Source organism: Notamacropus eugenii, chromosome 4, assembly GCF_028372415.1.
Source record: "Notamacropus eugenii isolate mMacEug1 chromosome 4, mMacEug1.pri_v2, whole genome shotgun sequence".
Taxonomy (NCBI): domain Eukaryota; kingdom Metazoa; phylum Chordata; class Mammalia; order Diprotodontia; family Macropodidae; genus Notamacropus; species Notamacropus eugenii.
In genome coordinates this window covers 77,772,631-77,793,329 of record NC_092875.1, presented here as the reverse complement: position 1 = coordinate 77,793,329, position 20,699 = coordinate 77,772,631, and the positions used below count along the sequence as shown (strand labels likewise).

The 20,699-nt window shown below is 52.4% G+C and overlaps 2 protein-coding genes across 7 annotated transcripts in view; one reads left to right on the top strand and one right to left on the bottom strand.

Annotated features, from left to right (window-relative positions):
* NFIX (nuclear factor I X) overlaps positions 1–14,003 on the top strand; it is a 115,032-nt gene extending 101,029 nt beyond the window's left edge. For 3 of the 6 annotated variants that reach the window (XM_072602178.1, XM_072602179.1, XM_072602180.1), the window contains 3 exons: positions 1,320–1,467; positions 3,854–3,945; positions 8,683–14,003. In XM_072602178.1, the coding sequence (XP_072458279.1) occupies positions 1,320–1,467; positions 3,854–3,945; positions 8,683–8,697 (255 nt within the window). In that variant the 3' untranslated portion in view covers positions 8,698–14,003. The remainder of the gene's footprint in view (positions 1–1,319; positions 1,468–3,853; positions 3,946–8,682) is intronic. The other 3 variants (XM_072602184.1, XM_072602183.1, XM_072602182.1) reach the window with 1 other exon arrangement.
* Positions 14,004–14,925: 922 nt separating this feature from the next.
* LYL1 (LYL1 basic helix-loop-helix family member) lies at positions 14,926–20,084 on the bottom strand. The gene is given in 5 exon segments (XM_072602186.1): positions 14,926–15,870; positions 17,517–17,608; positions 17,803–18,221; positions 19,954–20,003; positions 20,006–20,084. Coding segments are annotated over 5 exon segments (1,098 nt in total). The 3' UTR covers positions 14,926–15,412.
* Positions 20,085–20,699: the final 615 nt, after the last annotated feature.

The following is a 20,699-nucleotide window of genomic DNA, read 5'->3' as shown; positions in this document are numbered from 1 at the left end:
GTCACTCATGCAGTGGGGCTCAGGTCCAGGACTTCCTAGCAATGTTCTCCACTTGGAGAGTGAAATAGAGAGTATGAATTGGTTACATCCATCAAAGACTGCTGCTTGGCAATTGTCACCCTGGGATGGATAGGCACAGTTGAGTTGTATGAGCCATTCTGAAATATCCAGGGTCCTTCACCTGTACATAGAGCCACACTGTGCTGGTTGAGGTGGGTGGGGAATGAAAAACCTAAGAACATCCCTCCAAATGCCAAATCTCCCTTAGCCACAGTCTGAACGGGAGTTAACAGTGTCGGAAGTGCTGGAATTGGAAAAGCTAGCAGGACATCAAGCTGTCGGAGAGGATTAACGATGAGAGAACCCGAACATCACCCTTGCCTCACTACATTCTAGGAGGAAGAAGAGGGGCATGGATTTGAATAGCTGTTTATGGGAGGAAATGCTGACTGAAGCTGATAGTCCTGTTACCAGAAGGAAAGATGGGGGTGAAGTGGAGAGGAGATGGTTCTGAGTGTTCTTCAGCATTTCTCTGGATAGAGCAAGTCAGGGTGTGTCTGTAGATGGAAGGAAGTACTTGATTTGGAGGCTTTAGACCCTGGAACTGAAATGTATGGATTCTTTTTTCCGGTCAATGTTTAAGGATAAAAGACAAAATTATCTCTACGAGTGCATGTAGGTATACTGTTATCTAGACGACTTCACATGCTGTGGGGTGGGGACAAGGAGCTGACAGAGTTCTCTCTTCTTGGGAATTTCGACTTAATGTGGACATCTGTTGAGGGCCACAGGCATGGAGGTCACTCTGCCCTCTTTCCAACAGGCCCGGATCCAGCCTGGCCAGAGAAGCCTAATGGGGAGGGACTCGGGGGTGAGGGTGAGTTGTGGAGGGTGCACAACACAACGCCGTCTTTTCTCTTCACAGGAGACAGTGTGCAGGAGCCATGTATTTACCCTGGTGCAGCTTCATTTACTGCTTTTTACACAATATATCAAAACATGCATTTTGAAAATTTCCTAATTAAAACATTTTCCCAACCAAGAATGACCAATAACCCAACTGAACCCCCAAACTTAAAAGAGGAAAAAAAAGGAGCAACATCTGAGAGACCAAAATGACAAACTCCCCCCACCCCACCCCGCCCAGCCCAGCCCCTGCCCCACGGAGGAGCCAAATACTGCATCTTTAACCAGGGAGCCAGTGCTCCAGTCAGCGAGGCTGCGCCTCCTAAGGGAGCGACCAGCCCCAGCTCAGGGAGCGTGTGTCTGTGTGCCATGTGATGTGCGTTCATACGTCACTCTATTTATGTTGTTCGCAGCCTAACGGTAGTGGCCAGGGCAAAGTCCCGGGGTCATTTTTGCTACCACCGCCGCCTCCAGTGGCCAGACCTGTGCCCCTTCCTATGCCTGATACCAAATCCACCAGCACTACCCCAGACGGCGCCGCCTTGACTCCTACATCACCCTGTAAGTGGACGATGAAAAACCAAAACGAAACCAAAAGTCCCTGGCCCACCAGCACCAGCCAAATTACCCGCCTGAGAGCTCCAGGACACAGCACAGAGCCCCAGACCAAGCGTGGCCTCCACCCAGCCAGCACCCCCACCAGACTCCCCACTGCCTGCTGCTCCGGGCCCCTCCGGGGGGCGGGAGGGGGCACGGGCCAGGGCGGGGCTGGGCCAAGGGGAGCTGGCGGGAGGGAATGGGGGGCGGGTGCAGCCATCCCATCCTCATGCGTGATTGCTGTTTTTTTTTCTTTTTGTCTCCTTGTTCTTACCACCCCCTGCCCATGCAACCCTAAAACAAAACCCAAAAACCCACCACGAAAACCAAGCAAAAACAAAAAAAACCAAAACCCCAACTCGAAACAAAACCCAGTCTCCAGGCAATCCTGTCCCCATCACCTTACCGCCATTCCCTCTTTACCTCCCTCTTCATTCCGCAAGGCCTTTAAAGATGCAGTACCTTCGTCTCCTCGCACCCTCACTCCTTCAGTTTTACATTTGGTTTCTCATTGTTGTTCCTCTTATTTTTTCTCCCCTCCACCTCCCCTTCAGCTCCCAACCCCCATCCTCCCATCCCGAGGTAGGGGCAGGGAGCCCTGAGTCTCACTCCCCTCCCCTCCCTGAAGTTTCCGAAGCAACAAAAAGTTTTGGCAAAGGGAAGAGAGAAGTCTAACCAACTCAGAAGGCATAGAGGGCACGTCTGGCCCAGAGGCAGGGAAGGAGATTTGAGGGAGATAGAGATGGGGCTGTGGTGCCTGTGGAAAGAAGGAGGGAGGGCACGTGCAGCAGACTGACAGTGTGCAAGGCCAGCCGGGAGCCTCGGCTCCAAGGCTCTCGGTTTCCTGTAGACTCCAGCCTGTGGTGGGGCAGAGGCAGGCTCATTTCTCCATGTTTTTCACTGGCTTGTTGGCCTTTTTTATGTCTCTCTCTTCTTCTTTCATGGTTTTGGTTCTTTGGTTCTCCATCATGTTTTCCCCTCGTTTCCATTCACCATCCAACATGCAGGCTCAGTCCTTGGGAGAAGGGTGGGAAAAGGTACACCCTGAATTATCAGGGCAGGGGTCTCTACTGGAGAGAGATGGAGAAGAGTGGTGAGCATGTGGTCTCTGGTGTGTGTCTGGTAAGGACCCAACTCAGGCCCAGAGGTGGAAAGCAGGTGGGGGATCCCAATCCCAGTGGCCCAAGCCTAAGCACATTTTTCTCTTTGCCCTTCTGGAGAGACAGTAGGCAAAAACTGACCTAAGTTTCAGCACCTCATATCCACATGGCCCTCCCTCTTCCTTCCCCATCCCCTGCTCCCCAATAGTATTGTCTAATCATGAGCCCTTGTGATAGTGGCCCTCAGTCTCAGGTCCCGAAGAGTTCAGGACCGTGTGGCCTGATTGATTCATGAATCTAGAGAATACCATAGTATTAAACTCAGTCCCTCCTGGGAGAGGAAGAGTCCACATGAGCTGGAGGGGTAGTGAGCTTGGGCTGAACTGAGCCTCCTGGTCAGACTCTTTTCATACCTTTGCTGGACCCAAATCTGAGCTTCCAGCTTGGCTTTGCCTGACATTGCCCAGAACTGCCCAGAATGGAAAGAGGAGTAGTCCTGGACTAACCCTAAAGAATACAGTCTCCTTTTTGGGTCGGACCAAAGATTCTCTCGCTAGCTCCTGGTGCAGAACAGGCTGGGAAGTGACCACAGCCTGTCTATGCCAAGGGAATCATCCCTCCTGCCTCATGCTGCCCTAAAGCCTTTTGCCAGCACAGTGTCTATCACAGTGAAAGGAGCTGTTTGTGGGCCTAGAGGAACACCTGAGCTCCCTAGGCATAGTGCCTTCCCCTAGTGCCCATCTGGTGGGTGAGGCAGGAACAGGGATAACATCAGAGCTTCTAGGGAAGGAGCTGGTGTTCCAAGGCCCCTCCACCTCCTCCTCTGGGGCCCTCAGGAGAAGTGTGATCTGGGGCTTGAAAGTGGGGTGGGGAGGGAAGAAGTAGAAGTGTGGCTGTGTTCTGTTACAGTACGCAGTATGGGTATAAATGCACATCTGTGTGAAGAGAGAGACCGAGTGTGTGTGTGTGTGTGTGTGTGTGTGTGTGTGTATGTGTGTGTGTGTGTGTGTGTGTGTGTGTGTGTGTGTATGAGAGATCTGGGCAGGAGGAGGCCCAGAGGACATCCTCCCCTTCTAAGGTGGCCCCTATGGGCAGTGCCTACCTGGAAGGGATGGGGTGATAACACTTCCTAACCAAGCCTCTCTCTCTCTCTCTCAGCAGCCCTCGAGGGCAGTGTCCGGGTAGGGGGGACAGGGCCAACTTGAACTTATCAAGTCTCTCCCTTTCTCCCTTCCTTCCCTTCCCCGCAGCATTCTCAACGACAGGCGCCTCCTCTGCCAACCGGTTTGTCAGCATCGGACCCCGGGACGGCAACTTTCTAAACATCCCACAGCAGTCTCAGGTAGGAGGGCTCTGCCCGTCAGCCCCTGTGCATCTATGAGGCCCGGGAACCAGTCAGTGGAGTCCAAAATGTGCTGCCTTAGGAGGCAGAGGGCTTTGGTTCCAATTGGCCCTCTGGACCCCAGGTGTCTTATCTGTGTGTGTTGGGGGTGGCTGGGTGCTGAGCTCCATGACCTCTAAGGTACGCTCTAGTTATAATCCTATTGTCCTTGAGCCTGTGACTGGGAAGCGGAGTGAGGATGGGACTCCTCTAGGAAAACGGAGTGTGAGCTCTTGCTCAGTCTTTCCTGCTCTATCAGGAGCAGGGGGTCTGTGGGCAGGAAGAAGGCAGAACCAGAGCCTGGGCCCAGGGTTTCCCTCCTCCTGGCTGAGTTTGCCTCACTCCCCAGGCAGCCCCCAGGCTCACAGGCTAATCAGCTAATTGGCTAATTAGCCCTGGCAGCCCAGGCCCTGGGGGAAGGCAGCCAAGGCCACAGTGCTGGGGTTGGGCTGACTGGATGGGGAAGGCTGGGAAGGCCATGAAAATCTGAACTTCAAGGTCTTAGGGGAGGAATAGGGTATTACACCCCTTGACTCTATCCCACTAGTTGGCTCAGCTGTAGGCTGGAGAGCGGAGGTTCAGGACCCTCCCCACTTTCAGAGCTTATCGGCCTTTATCGCATGCCCTGTAGGCTGGGACAGAGCAAGCCTGGGTGGGCTCCAGCCTACCCATCTCAGGATAACAGCCCCCTTCCCTTGTCTCTCAGCTGAGTTCTATTAAGGTGTCTCCCCCCACCCCAAAAAAAAGCACGCAAACACTCATACACTGAGTCTCTCCAGTCTTCCATGGACGCTCAGATGGGATGGAGTTTGAGAAAGGCCCTTGGCATAATGAGGACCAACCTCAACCCCCCTCTCATGCCCCTGTCCTTCACTTCAAGGATTTCCGACCCCCCCTCCATGCACAACACACACACACACACACACACACACACACACAACACACTGCTGCTACACACAGCCCAATCTCCTCTTGACTTTGACACAGTCAAGTCTATTGAAGCTCCACCCCCCCCCATAAGACTCGTCTACCCTTCCTTCTGAGCCTTGTGAAACAGAACAGTAGAATCCAAAGGGAGGAAAAAAAAGAGAGTGGGTGAAGAATAGAGGCCAGGCCTCTTTCTGTTCAAGCTCAGTGTCTTTGCCGCCAGGCCTGCATCCAGAGAAAGTTAGTTTAAATTTTGTGTGGTTTGGGCCACCCCCCCTTCCCTCCCTCAAAAAAAAAAGAAAAAAAGGCAAAAAGAAACAACTTTGTCAAACTTCAGAACTTCAGAGCTCCCTAGCGGCAAGGAGGGGAGGGGAGCTTCAAACCCCCCTCCCTGCCTCCCACCCCCTCTCCCCGGAGTCACGTCTGACCCGTCTGGTTTCCCAGAGCAACCAGACATGATGTAACACCCAGATGAACTTGAACTTGGGGGTGTTGAGAAGAAAAACAATGGCCCTGAGCAGGGGCTGGAGCCAGCCCCCTCAGCTCTGTGCCAGGGAGGCCGAGAGAGCCCTGCTGGCAGAGTACTGGGAGAGGGGGGGAGGAGAGAGAGAGAGAGAGAGAGAGAGAGAGAGAGAGAGAGAGAGAGAGAGAGAGAGAGAGAGAGAGAGAGAGAAGGAGGGCGGGCAAAGGAAGAGAGGCCAGTTGGGTTTCCACATAGCTCTGGACTAGGCAGAAACAGAGGACTGCTGAGTGGATCCCCTTCCTGCCTGCCCAGAGCCCTGGAGCCTGGACTGCTCTGACAGCACTCCAGGGATGGCTGCCATTGTATCCCACCCCTACCCCCAATTCTCCCCTGCTAGTTATCTGGACTCAGTGTTCTTGTAGCTAAGTCAAAGTTCTGGGAAGTTTGGGAAAGTTTCCTCCTTAAATATTCACATAGGGCAGGGGTGCTGGCAAGTAGGTGTCTGTGTTTGGGGAGGGGACAAGAGAGCAGTACAAACTGTAAGTCCCTTGGGCTTGGGGTCTGGGCTCTGCTGGTTAAAGATGGGGGGGTCCTGTTACCACAGTAACCAGTGACTTTAGCTGATCCCCCAGAGCACCAGATGGAGAGAGAACAAAAGCGTGAGGAAAGAAAAGAGAATTCCAACAATTTGCTCTCTTTCCCATGTTTTAATCAGTTGGGGGAGTGTGCAAGAAGAGCTTCCATTTAGGCCCTCAGATTCCAGTCCCCTGGGGGAGGGGCCAGACCCCCTACCTGAGCTACCTATTAAATGCCCACCACTCAATCCCTGGCTTTGAGACTGAATCCTTCCTCCCTCCCTCCTGGATAAGGCTATTCCTCCATCCGTTCAGCTGTGTACTCAGCATAGGAAAAGCCATCTAATCACACACCTCTGGAGACCTTGGCCTATTGGCCCTTTGCAGAGATGCATTTCCTTAACTGGCATCTGCCTGCTAAAGTACTGCCTTCTTTGTCTCCAATTGGGGCTAGTCATTTGGTCCCTGTGACCTAAATCTAGAAAGATGCTTGTCTTTGGGACCTCAGAGGGAATCAAGACTGGAAACAGTGCTGAAATAGGACTTGAACCCATATATCATCAGGTGAGGGTGAGCAGTGTCCTAAAACTGAAAGCACAATGGCTTTCTCTTCATGGTATCAGAGGACCTGCCACTTACTACCTGTGTGACAAGTCACTTTCTTCCTTTGTGCTTTGGTCTTTAGTTGTGAAATGGGGTGGGGTTGGGGACCCTAGATGATCTCCAGCCCTGAAGATCCTTTCTACTCTTGGATTCTTTGATCTTAGCAATAAAAGGGGTCCTAGTCAGGCCCATTCATCCCTCATCTTGCTTCTCAACATGAGGAACTCCTCTCTGGGTTCAGTACCCTCAGGACTATTAGCCCTTCTCCTTCGATTGTCTTCCTAATTCATAGTCAATTTAAATCAATTAATCACCAAACATTTATTAAATGCCTACTATGTGCCAGGCCCTGTACTAAGCTGGGGATACAAGACGACAAAGATAGTCCTTGACCTCAAGAAATTTACAATGTAATGGGGGGGGGGGGGGAGAATGACAATATACAATATACAACCTCAGTTTCTTTCAGTTTTCCCTGAAAGAATGCGCTGGTGTTGGCACAATAGATATCTGACAGTGCCCATCCTGTCCTCCAGGAATCCCAGTGAAAGCTTCTATGAACCCAGCCTGGTGGAAAGAGTCCAGGGCACTTGGGTTCATCTCTTGGGTTCATCACTTGTCTGTGACCCTGAAGATATGTGTGGTCATAGAATCATAGTTCTAGGGATGAAAGGGACCTCCAAGGCCATCTCTTTGAACTCTGCCACTTTACAGCTGAGGAAACAGGTCCAGGGATAATCTTTGAAAGAGGTAATTATCATCAGAAGCAGAATTGGAACTCAGGTCCTTTGACATGAGCCTGCTATTCTGTGTCCTTAAGCAAGTTACTTGATCCCCTCCATCTCTCCTACCTTATCTATAAAATGGGAAACTTAACATTACCTCCCTCACAGTGTGGAAAGCATTTTATAAACTACATAAGCATTAAAGCACCATAGAAATATGAATGACTTTGTAATTAATCATTCTTACTCATCTATTAAGCATAGAACTTCCATCTTTCTCCTACCTAAAGAGTAGCCCCATGGCTGGGATAAGCTGCCAAGCTGACCCCAGCCAGGATACTCATGTTGGCTCATAGCTATTATTTCTCCCAGCCCCTCCACAGACAAATGACCCAAAAGACTAAGATACCCATGGGAGAGTGTGGAATCCCTTCCCACCTACTGCCTCCTCTCCCATACAAGGGTGAGAGGACTGTAGCTCTGTGCAGTTGAGGGATGGGGGGGAGGGGGCAGGCGGGAGAGATAAGGAGGTTCTCTGTTAAGGACAAACCAATAATTCCATTTGCACTTGGGCGCTGAAACCCACAAGCCAAGATTTTATGGGAATGTAGTGCCCCCTGCTGGCTAATAGTGGGAATAACCCATTCCATGGATTCCCAGAGGTCCTGAAAGAGGAGGATCCTGGTGTAAATGGGGTGGGGGGTAGGGGAGGAAGCAGCTTCACTTGTGCAAGCAGGCGGCTGCAGATGGTAACAGGCTCTGTGACATGCCCCTTCCCCTTGGGGTTGGCACTGCCAGGGAGTGTATCAGTGCCATGTGGTGCCTCACCCAGGCCCCCTCCCAACACACACCCCATGCCCCTAACCTTTCAGCTGGTGGGGCCTCTTCTGTGATGTACAGACGGGAATTTTAGCTTTCAATCCAAGGAGACAGAGTGAGAGAAAATCGAACAGAAGCTGCACGCCCCCCCCCCCCCCCAACCAACACACACACATACCCTAGGGACAAAAGCCCCAGCCTGGCATCCTCTTTCTCTCCACCCCCACCCCCCCAGAACTCACACAGAAACCCAAACAATTGGAAACGTGACCAAATCCCAGGCCTGTGCCAGCTCCAGCTATGGGGGTCCTACCCACTGGGCAGAGTGCCCACAGGAAGGCCAGCTGGGCTCCCTGGCACTGGGGGCAGGGGGCCATCTGGGAAGGGGGTGGGGGGTCCAGATAGAGTGGCAATTTTGTGACTTTTTTCTAGGGTGCATCACTGCTCTAGCCCCCTGGGATTGAGGGGAGGGGAACTGAGGCCCCTATGAGGAGGGCAAACTAGCAGAGGCGGTCAGGTCATGAAGCCATCTGGCCTAGAGCCCCAGCACATTTTCATTCTCTTGTCCTTTCTTATCCCTCTCCAGTCCTGGTTCCTCTGACGAGATCTACAAGAAAAAGAAAGAAGAGGAAAAAGGGGGAAGAAGAGATTTTGAGACATGGAAAAATCCCCCAGCCCAGCCCAGCTCAGCTCAGCCTAGCCCGACTAGTCCCACCCCACCAAAAAGCAAAAATTTAAAAGTCATCATCCACTCTACCCTCTCCTGCCAGGGGATCCCTTCTGGCGCCCACAGAGCCCAGCCCAGCTGTCAGGACCCAGAAGAAGGGGCCTGGGGTGGAGCCACACACCAGCAGCCAGGAGGAAAGGAAAACTGGGGAAAACAAATTTAAAAAACAAATACAAACAAAAAAAGGGTGACAAGGAGCGGTCCCCTGTCCACTTCCTCCACCTTTCCATCCCTTCCCCCTCTCTCTCTCTCTCTCTCTCTCTCTCACACACACACACACACACACAGACACACACACAGACACACACACACACACACACACACACACACACACACACACCCCTGCACTTCACTGGGGCCTCCTGGCTACAGCCCAGGCAAAAGCCAAGGGGAATGGAGTGAAAGTTGAAAAGTTTTCCAATGCATAACCAACCTGGCTAGGAGGGTCCCAAGTTCTGCCCTTCTTGCCCAAGGTTATCTATTTGGTGGATGACAAAGCACACCTCCCCAGCCACCTCAGGGCCTATCTCAGGCCTGATACTCCCTTGGGGTTGGAAGAACTAGCTTCAGTGAGGTGTTTTGATAGAAATCTCCAAGGGGCTAGCATCCTTCTTGCCCCTTCCCCTCTCCTAGTCTGGTCCCATTCCTCCAGCATGGGCAGTTGATCCTGATCTGACCTTGGTTGGGTGCTTTCTAAGGCTTCTTTCCATTGTTCTAGCACCCAGGACCTGAAGGCCTGGGAAGGGAGAGCCCCAGAGAGCTAGGCTTGGCCAGGGATCCAGGAAGGTCTTTGATGCCTTTCTGGAACCACGGAAGTTTTGTTTTTTATTCTTATGCACCAGGGTAGAGGGAGCTAAGTTTTGATATGAACTTGTCCTAGAGGGGGGTGCCAGACAGCTGGAGCCCATTGGAAGAGGGGCAGAACCTGACCCTGGAATAGACCTAGCCCAATATTGTACTCTCTTCCCCAGAGTCACTTTTACCTGTCACCAGCCTTGAAGATAGCTTTCATGTCATCTTATCATTATGTACAGTCTATAGGAACAAGTTGAAATGCTCTCAACAGGACCAGCCAGCTGCCCCCCCTTCATAAGCTCCCTCTTGTTGCCTTGGATGCCCCATTGTTCTACATTGTCCTCCCTCCTCCCTCAGCCCCCTGGAGACAGGGCCCAAAGGAGATGGGAAGGAGTGAGGCCAAAACTAGAGCATGAACTCTGGGGAAACAGTTTCTAAGTGTCTGAGCAAAGGGAGAACTAGCCCATCCCCACAAGTATCTCCCCTGCTCTTTTCATGCTCTAAACTTTTCCTCCAACCCAGCCAGCTCTTCCAAGACACCAGCAGTCCTTCCCCCACCAAAAATAACCCCCCAGGAAAAATCACCAGAGAGGCTTAATAGCCCTGGCCTGTGGCCTTCTCCTGGGCTGGCCAAAAAGGCCTAACACCAAGGGCATCAGCTGGATTGGTGAAGGCCGAAGCTGGAGTGGAGGAGAGGAGGAGCCAGCCTCACCAGCCCCCAGGTCCACAGCTGGCTGGCCACCTTTTGAGAGCTTTTCGGCTGGGATGCTAAGTCACATCTACCCTAGGTAGGCTTTGTGCTTACAGACTTGCTCTCAATGTATGTTCCTCTGGAGGTAATGGCTGGGTGGTGGTATACTTCGTTTAGTATTCCAGAGCTTACTCTCTCTCTCCCCTACTTTTTCTCTTCCACCCCCTCTTTCCTTCCCTGCTTTCCTCTAGCCAGTTTTTAACTGTATTTTTTCCTGTTGTAGTTGGGAAATTGTTATCAAATTGGGAACAAAAAGAAATCAACATGTCCTAGAAAGCTGCCCCTTCTGCCCCCCCTCCCCCCTTCCCCAGGGATGGACTCAGACCAAGGAGAGAGGCCCAAAAGCCAATCAATTGATTTTGTCTCCTCTCTTGACTGGGTGTGATCTTGGGCAAGGACAAAGGGTCAGGGGCCAGGGGACTCAAAGCCCACACAACATTCATAGGTAGACAGACTCCAGGTTCTCCTGGACTCCCTTCTCACTTTGTGTGACTTCTTTCTCTGTGCCTTACTCCCCTCCTAGCTTCTCTTTGGTCTCTATTTCTCTTCTCTCTTTTTTCTTCTCTCTCCTCTCCCCTTTCCTTCCCTTCCATTCCCTCCTCTTCTCTTTTCTCTTGTCTCTCTCACACACATTCTATGGAAACACAAAACACAGGTTGGGAGCCTCGGTCCAACAGTGCACCGGGTTGGGGGGAGCCATGGGCTCTATTGTTGATGGTTTTGCATTGGTTAATAGCTTAGATGTTATGATCAAGAGAGATTAAGACAGCCCTAAGATGAGGGGAGGAGGAGAGGGTAAGGAAAGCTAGTTAGCAGCCACAGACCTACCCATAAGAAAAGCTGAGGGTGGCCTTCACCTCCTAAACTCAGCCCCAAGAGGGTTTTAGATTTTAAAGTGGAGTGTGTGTGTCTATCCCTATCTGCAGCCTTGGAAAAGGACCAGGAAAGAGAGGGAAGGAGAAAGGAGGGGTGGAATTGGGGGTTGTGGCCTCCCAGTAAATGCTGCCTCCTCTCCCAACTCAGGGTGGTGTTAGGAGCTGGCTTGGGGGTGGCTGGGGCCGGGCTGGGGCCAGGGGTGATGCCTGGTCAAAGTGCAATGATTTTCCAGTTCGGTCGGCAAAACAGGGTCAGACCTGCAGCAAGGAGAGGAGAGGGGAGAGCCTAAAGCTGGCCTGTCCAGCCTCCTCCCTGTCTCCACTCCTACCCACCCCCTTTCCTGGGGACTCTCCCCCAGACAATCGTTGCCACGCACAAACCTCCGTGCCTGGGTCTTGGATGTGTCCCTAACTTCACGGAGCCAGGCCCTGGCTTGGGATTTTGGGGAGCCTCAGCTGCTCCCTCCTCGCACTAGATATAAAGCTGCAGGCCAGCTGCGTGTGCCTCACCTCCTTGCCCAGCCTAGGTGGGGGGCAGTCTGAGGTGAAGGGAGGGTACAGGGAACCCCCAAATTAGGACAGTCTCGGCTTAGAGTCGTCTTGGTTGGGGGGGCGGGGGCGGGAGGGATGGTAGAGCAAGATAGAAGCGGGCCGCGGCAATGGGGGGGGTGGGGGGGTGGGGATTTGCATGGAATCCGTTTGTTTCCCTGATTACCATCATTTCGGTTTGAGGGCAGGAGGCGGCGGTGGCGACAGGAAGCGGGGACTGTTAGAAAAAAAAAAAAGAAAAAACACAAAAACCTTTTTTAAAAAAAACACAAAAATATATATACGGGGGAATGAACTTTTTTTTTTTCATTGAACCAAGTGCAATGCATTGGAGAGTTTTCCTATCTTTGTATGTTAGAGATTGTTAAGAAGAAGAAAAAAGTCTATTTTTGTTGCAATGTCCTCGTGGCTCTGGGGACACTAAAGAAACGGGCCGCCCGCCATGCGCGGGCACCGACGCCCAAGTGGGTTTTCCGTTTGTTTGTTTTTTTTTTTTTCGTTTTTTTTCGTTCGTTCGTTCGTTTTCGGTTGTTTCTTTTTTTCTTTCTTGAAGCCGTTTGCCTGCGTGGACGAGGCTGATCCGGGGCTTGCCCTGCGTCGCCGTCTGTTCTCGGGGTCGGTGGGAGGGCTGAAGGAAGGATTTCCACATTTAAACCACATTTAAACATCACAGAATCAGAGAGGAAAAGGACGAGAGGAAAATTTTTAAAAAGAAAAAAGTTAAAAATAAAAAAAAAAATCAAAAAAAAATCCTGGTGCTTTGTACATTATAAAGTACATTAAAAAAAACCACCCAACTCTATTATACGTCAGTTTATGAACCAGTTAAGTATCATACCGCACGTTAGGAACCACGCATAGCCCTTTGTTATGTTAACGCACGGGACAGCGGTTTGCGCTCGGCGGCTGGGCGCGGCTGCCCCGGGCTGGCGCGGATCTCCTGGGGGCCCCTGGCCAGGGGCCACCCTCTTCCCCCTATCCGGACACAGAGGCCCCTCCCCCTGTCCCCGCCCCCTGCAGAGGTCAGTGTCCAGTCACCGACGCCACCCCCTCGAGCGCCTTTCTTTGAGCCAGACGCCAACTTGCCCCACACCAGCATTGTCCAGGGAGCGCTCTGCAAGTTGGTTAGTTTCCTCTCCCCTTCCCTTCCCCGGCGCCCCCCTCTGACCCCCGCCCCACTCAGCACCCCTGGCAGACCGGCCGCACAGAGCGCCCGCCGGAGGCTGTGGAAAGGGTTTGACGCTTCAGGGAAGGACCAAACCTGCTAACTCAAATAACACCGGCCCCCCCTCCCCAACCCCACCACACACATCTACATACAAACACACACACAGACACACACACACACACGCAACACAACCCAATCGATTTGCCTTACACCCCCAACCCCATCCCACCCCCGCGCTGGCCGGCCAACCTAGTGCCTTCTCCTCACTCCCACCCCCCTCCCCCATGCTGGTGGAGCGGACGCCGAGCTCTGGCTCCCAAAGGGGCTGAGTGGACCAGATGATCAGATGAATCCCCCACTCCCATTCCCAATCCAGACCCTCCGTCCGACCCGAACTACACCGAACAAAATTACACACACACAAAAGGAGCAATAAAGTCTAGAGGACTTTGTCCCCCTGCCCTCCCAATGGAGAATTCCAGGGCCTCCAGCCCACCCCACCCCCGGGGCGCTCCCCGGGACACCACTCCCCACGCCAGCCTGGGCCAGCCGCACTATAGCCCTTTACCCCCTTTCCTTTCACGCCCCCTTCCCCGGAGATCCATGCGCCCGGACAGCACCAGCATCGCGGACAGCAAAGCCGCCCGTCCCGTCAAACAAGTTTCTTCTTAGGCTAAGAAACGCAGTATATATGAGTATCTCTATATAGTACTAATGGATTTGGTGTGCTTCCCCTTAGCATCCCCCTGTCCCTTTGCTCCTCCTTCAGCCTGGTCCCCCTCCCTTCCCTTCCCCGTCTCCGCACTGAGATACATAAGAAACAAGGGTAGTTTACTGTCTGTTTTGTTTTCTGGGTTTTCAGTGTCCTAGCGGAATGCAGGTAGGCAGCCAGCCCGTATGTTCCCCATCCTTTCCCCTGCCCCTTCTCCCGCCCTGGCCCCTGTCACTGCGCTTCTGTTACACCATCTTTGCCTGACTCTCTCCAGCTTCTCCATTGAATGGCTAATGTGTATGTGAAATAAAGAAATAAAGAAAAAACAAAGACGAAGAGACCTTGAACCCTCGCGAAGGCGAACGCAGGGTGGGGGCGGTGAGGGCGGGGTGAGTTGGATCCGGGGGAAATTTGGGGTCTCCTGGAGCTTTTTTGACCGGAGTTCTGGTGTTTGGAGTTCTACTCCCATATCTGGGTTCCGCTACTGATTACCCGTGCGACCTTTGGGTATTTCAGTCTGGAACTCTTTTTCTGGCTCCTGAGTAATTCAACTCCTCTCCCCAAGGGGAGCAAAAGGCCCTACTTCACACTCAAGTGTTCTAAGAACCCATCTCAGAGCGAAGATAACGTCCATTTCCTCCAGAATTACTGGGGTGAAGTCCCTGAGGCTCTAAAGTGATTATCACAAACAACCGAGAATGGGAATTGGGGAACTCGGACTGCCGGTCTACTGGGTCTGAGGAAAAAACTGCAGGGCGAGGGTCATATCCCCGCTAGTTTAAGGTTCCTCCCCCATCCCTACTTGGAGCCCAAGAGAAGCCACTTAGGACCTCTCCCACCCCACAGACCACAATCTCGGTGACTGGATTCTTTTTGTTGTAGTGTGGCATAGGTTCTGGACCTGAGCTTTCATGGTGTGGGAACTTCCTCTGTCAGTGCAGGTCGGTACATTCTTTGTGACTTAGACAGTTGTCCAAAGAACCTAAAAGTTAAGTGACTTGGTCACTCTGGCCAGTATATGCCTGAGGCGGACCCTGAGGTCTTCCTGGCTCTAGGGGCAGCCTTCTATCCACTACGCTGCCTCTCTGGTAGGTACAATAGGAACGTTAAACTAATTGTCTAAGATCCTTCTCCAGCTCTAACACTGTTAAAAAAAATTGTTTTTTAATTCCTTCTCTCTCCCTCCCCCTCGTCGTCCCCCCCACCCGCTTTCCCCAAGGCATCGGCCCGGCGGTAATAATGAGGCACTATATCTATGTCCGCTTTGTTCTTCGTGTTGGACGCGAAACCTGAAAGAAACGTGCCCCCAGGAGGAGGACATTTAGACTCCGGGACTGGGCCGACCGCAAAACAGATTAAAGCCGGCCGCAGTGGGGAGGGCTTAGAGTGCCCAGGGGGCGAGAGGTTACGTTAGAACCTGACCTCTGGAGACACTGGATACCCTCTCGCCATCTTCCTCAACCGCGTACCTGAGGGTGGGGCCTAGACCAGAGTCCCGTCCCCGCCAGCAGCCAAGGCACCCATTTCTCCCCACTGACGACCACTGCACAGCCCTCGTCCCACTTCCCACGCAGATCGATTCGATCTTGGGGATTGACGGGGAGGGGGGCGGGGATGCTGCTAATATTCTGGGCAGTCCAGGAAGGGGCTACTCTCCCCGCTCTTCTCTGGGGAGCTGTCCTTCTTGGGGTGCGCGCCCATGCCCCTTGTAGTATCACTCCCATCCCTACTCGCGGGGGTCACCGAGCCTCGCATCCCACGGCCATCCTGTCCCGCAGAGAGCACTCGCTCTTGACGTGTTGTTCAGCTCCATCTGGGTGGGGGGAAGCGGGCGTGGGCGGGAGCGCTGGAGGGGAGAGCACGGCCTCTGCCCTGCGCCCCAGCGCCTGGCGTGTGCCCTCACCCACGCTCGAGCCCGTACAGCTGCGCTCCCGCTTGCGCGGAGCCACCCCAGCTGGGGCCGGGGCCGGAGCCGTGGCCGGGGCCAGGGCGGCCGCCTGGTCCCGCAGCAGACGGCCCAGGAAGCCTATGTATTTGAGGGCTAGACGAAGCACCTCGTTTTTGCTCAGCTTCCGGTCTGGCGGGTGCGTGGGCAGCAGTTTGCGCAACTCCGCGAAGGCCCCGTTGACGTTCTGTTGCCGCCAGCGCTCCCGGCTGTTGGTGAACACGCGGCGAGCCACCTTCAGAGGTTGGTGCCCTGCGAAGGAAACGGCCGAGAGGAGCATTGGGAGGGCAATGTCTTATCCCCTGCAGGCTACAGCCCACTGAGGACTCAGGCTGCCCAGGCACAGCCTGTTGAACCGTAGGATCAGACCTTGGAGGTATATCCAGGCCTCAGCTCCCTCTCGTCCTGAAACGAGCCACAGTTATACCTGATTACCAACTTCCAACCCACCCCACGTTGCCCTTCCTTGCAGGGTATGTGCCAACCCTCCCTCCTGTCCTCGAATTATGTGTTAAGACTTCCTCTTCCCCATGGGCAGGGTTCCTGGACACATCTAATTCAGAAGTTTTTAACCTGTTTCGTCATGGACCCTTTGAGCAATCTTGTGAAGCCTAGAGATCCCTTCTCAGAAGAAGATATTTGAATAATTGAATTTTAGTTAGAGATTAGTGAAAATAAAGGTGTACTCCTCCTCCCTTATCCAAGTTCATGTACCTTCTGAAAAGTACCCCCAAGTTGAGTCCCCAATGTAGATAATCCTTCCAGGTCATAGGAGCACAGCATATCAGGGATAGAAAGGACATGTAAGTACCTGTACAGGGATGCTCTTAGTGTGGTGCTTACTCTGTGTAATTATTGGCTCTGTGGACAGATTCTTGTGTTTCTCAGAAGTGTTATGGGTAACTGGTCTGTACAAGAGGTGTCTGTGACTGTATGACTAATTCTGTGTGTGAGTCTGTTAATCCGTTCAGTATCTGAGTGACTGTTGCTGGGCACGGCTGTCCCTGTGCAGCTGCCACCTAGGTATTATCCAGGACCATCCATCTACCTACCCCCTTATACAGTCAGTTGCCAAGGTAAGACTCACCATTGTTTCCACAATATCCCTGGTATCTGTCCTCTTCTCTGTCCTTCTCACTATTAACGTAGTTCAGGCCCATATCACCTCTCAGGCCTGCCCTGTTGGCAATAGCCTCCCAACTGTTACCTTCTCTCCTGTCTCCCCATCTCCGACCAATCCCTCTGCAGCTGCCAAATGAATATTCCTAAAACAAAAGGTCATCCAATCCCTGCTCAAAATGCTTAGAATACCTCTCAGGCCTGTTTTTTTTATAGTTCTGTTTCATATAAATTTATACTACACAGTTGTTCTGTTTCCTTCAAATCATCTTTTTTTAACCTGCTTATCTGTATATATGTTGCATTCTCTCAGTGGAATAGAAACTTCAGGAGGAGAGAGACTGTTTTCTTCTTGTCTCTGTATTACTGGGACCTGGTATATATGCCTTGCACATAGTGGTTGCCTAAAAAAAGCTGAATTCTCTGTGTATAGCTATCACTGTCTGGCTGTTTCTATATGATACCGTGTGGTTGTCTCCATGTGGTGGTGATTCTTTTTGTGTGAAGCTGTGGTTGTCATTGTCACTGTTTCTGTGACTTATATGTATGGCTGTATCTGGGGTGATTCCTTGTGTCACTGCTGTGTGTGATTCTGTGACAATATTGGTAGATTTCTCTATGTATCTCTGGATGACTGTGCTGAGACTGAGAGCTGGGGGCCTCCTGGTTCCATTTAAGGGGGAGCTATGCACACTCCTGTGGATGGCATGCTTGGTTGTGCTCAGGAGGGAGCTCAGACAGACAGACAGACACACACACACACACACACACACACTTACCCTCATTCAGGTCAGGCTCACAGTGGCTGGGTCGCCGCTTCAGTCGGCTGCTGGGGAAGATGCTGAAGGAGCCAGTGGTGCCAATGTAGACGCTGAGAGGGACATGGGGTCACTGAGTGGCCAGACCCTCTCCCCCTCCCCTTCCCAGGTGTAGGGGTTCAGGACACCAGGGAAACAGGTCCAGGGTAGGCAAGATGTACCCTTCCCCCCCCCCAGTTCCTTTTCCCCCAGAACTAGGGCCCCCTTCCACAACCCTTAGGAGAGATAGGGCCAGCCCAAGACTGACCTGCTTAGAAAGGGATGTGGGTGGTAGTGTGTCGGGAGCAGGCCGCCCAAGGCCAGTGGGGGTGGACCAGCTGTCAGGGCAGAAAGTGGGACTAGTGAGGGCAGTGGGGGAGGTGTGGTTAGTTCAGTGGTAGCCATGGTTGGTGGTTTGCTGTGGCCCAGGCTGATGACAGGCACATGGGGAGGCAGCCTGGGGGGCGTTGGGGATGAGGCAGGGTGGCTATTGTCCCCGTCCTGGGGGGTGCCCGTCTCAGGTTCAGATACAGGGGAGGAGCTGCTGGCTGCTGGGGAGGGGGCTGAGGAGGGTAGTGTAGGCACAGCCTCTAGCTTCTCCATCATGGTGTGGCCCAGCTTCACAGAGTCCCCTGGAGGGCACATGGACCCAGAGGATGATGGCCCCTCAGTGGAACTGGTGCTCACCTGCAGGGGGGAACCAAGTCAAGAAGGGAATGTCTGATGACCTCCATCTTCACTCCTTTCCGAGCCTGGAGACATGCTATACTCAGATCCCCAGCCATTTACCAAATTGGGGACCCCCAGAAAGGGAAAGTGGAAAAGGCACTAGATTCCAAGCCAAAGGATTGGCATTTGAATACCAGCTGCAGTACTTACTAACTGGGCTACTTAGGCAAGTCCCTTCTTTCTGAGTCTCAGTTTCTCCAGCTGCAAAGTGAGTTAGACCAGATGATTTCTAAATTCCCCTCCCATCAGAGATCCTTTAAACTACTGGTATTTGGGAACCATCAGCCTGGAGTCAGAGGACTTGGATTCTAGTACTGGTTCTGCTATTTACTGCTAGGGCAACCTTAGTGAATCACTTGCATTCATTCCCTTCACTTTAATTTTCTCATTTATAAATGAGGAGGACTTTTGGACTAGACCATCTCTCAGGCTCTTCCAGACTGAATTCCTCTGACCCAAGTTAGGGTCTAATAACCTTGTAGCTGAGGAGAAATGGGGAAGCCACAGCTGTCAGGTGAGTGAATAAAAGGTGGAAGGGGGTACCTTGGGCTGAGTAGCCTGAAGGAAGGGATTATGATAGTATTTATACAGACTTCAAGGCTTGACACACACACATAATCTTATTGGAGCCTTAAAATGATCCTATGAGGTAGGTCTTAGAAATATAATCTCCACTTTACAGATGAGGAAATCGAGGTTCAAAGAGGCTTAGTTCAGACTTGTGTCTGAAACAAGATTCAAATGGTGAACTTAGTATCTCCTGACTATACAAAAGGGGACTCTTTTTACCGTGTGGGTTGCCTGGATTCTGGGAAGAGAATAGTCCTACTTTGAGGAGGCTAACCCCAGAGGCTCAGAGAATCCTTAGTATCTGATAGGGTTCTTTCCATTACACTACACTGCCTCTAAGGGATACCAGGCCCCAGAAGTAAAAATGTGGGAGAATGGAGAGATCAGGGGGTTACAGGAAGTTGGGGGTCTGCCCTTGGGGTTCATCCTTCCTATGTGATCTCAAGCAGGCCTATTCCACAAACGCCTATGCACATCAGTTTTCCCATTAACCAAGATTTCCAGCCACGTGCAGTATACCCTCTGAGTACTGGGCCCCCCCTGGTTCCCTGCTGCCCAACCAGGGACTCAGAATAGCACACATGAACCCTAGCAAGAAGCCCTCCCAGGCAAATCTGTCTGGCCTGTGGTTTCCAGCTTTTGATCTCGGGGGCTGATTCTGAGATTTTGGGGGTTGATAATTGGATTTAGCTGTTTCCTTCTGATGGGTTTCACCTGCTCAGACTCTTGTCTGGGTGGGGGAAGGGGACTTCCCTGGGGGCAGGGAACATGGGGCTCAAGGCCTCAGTCCTAGAGAAAGGATCAAGATTCCTGGGGAAGGTTAGGTTAGAATCCAAAGGAGGTTAAAAAAAAAATCCAAAAGGAGGTTGAGTTAGGATTCTCTTTGTCCAGGGTTGTGTGTACCAGCATCTGAGGCCTAGGATGTTTGGGCCAGGGTCTGAGGGCCCCAGGACATGTGTATCAGGGTCTAAGAGGCCTACGGTATTATGTGCCAGGGCTTGAGAGTCTCAGGACATGTGTGCCAGGGTCTGAGGGTTCCAGGCCCTGTAGGTTAGGGTCTAAGATCCCACAGTCATCTGCCACCCACTGTATGCCACCCCTCACCCCTTCCCACTCTTACCCTCAAGCCCCACTGCCTCCAGGATCCTCCAGGGCTGCCCCCTCCAGCCGCTGGGTCCAGCCAGGCTCCCTCCACCCTGACTCAGTGTGCTGCTCAGAGGAAACGCTGCCTCCCGTGGCCCCCGCCCCCATCCCTCCCAGCCCGCCCTCTTCACCACCCCCTCCTCTGGCGGGTTTCCTCCCCGGAGGCAGAGGATGCTCTGGAGGGGCAGATAAGGCCTGGGGACTGCCTGGCCAGGGCCGATAAGGATTCTGGGCTGGTGCCGACCCTGGAGGAAATGGGCAGGGATCTTCAAGCACCAGGTCGCCAAGACCCTGCCCATTTGACTGCTGTCTAGACCTCAGGTGGGAGCTAAAAGAACCATCATTATTCTTTGCCATCTACTTTGGGGGATCCAGTGTCTTCGGCTCCCCAGAAATTGTCAAGAGTTCCCCATGACTTCGGATTAATGGAGACACATTGTATGTGAAACACGTATATTGTGGAATACTTCCATTTGGGGGTCAGGAGAACTGGGTTTGAGCAGCACCTGGGCCAACAACTGTACAAGGTGTATGACTGTGGCCAGGTGATTTTCTTCTCTGCAGTTCTTTCTCCTAAATAAGCCTTTCTGCTCTTACATCGAAGTTCTCTCTGACTCCCCACTAATTGAAGTAGGGAAAAAGGGGAAGGATTACAGATTTTAGAACTGGAAGAAACCTTAAGGACAAATAAGACTTCTCCTTTTACAGATGGAGAAACTGAGT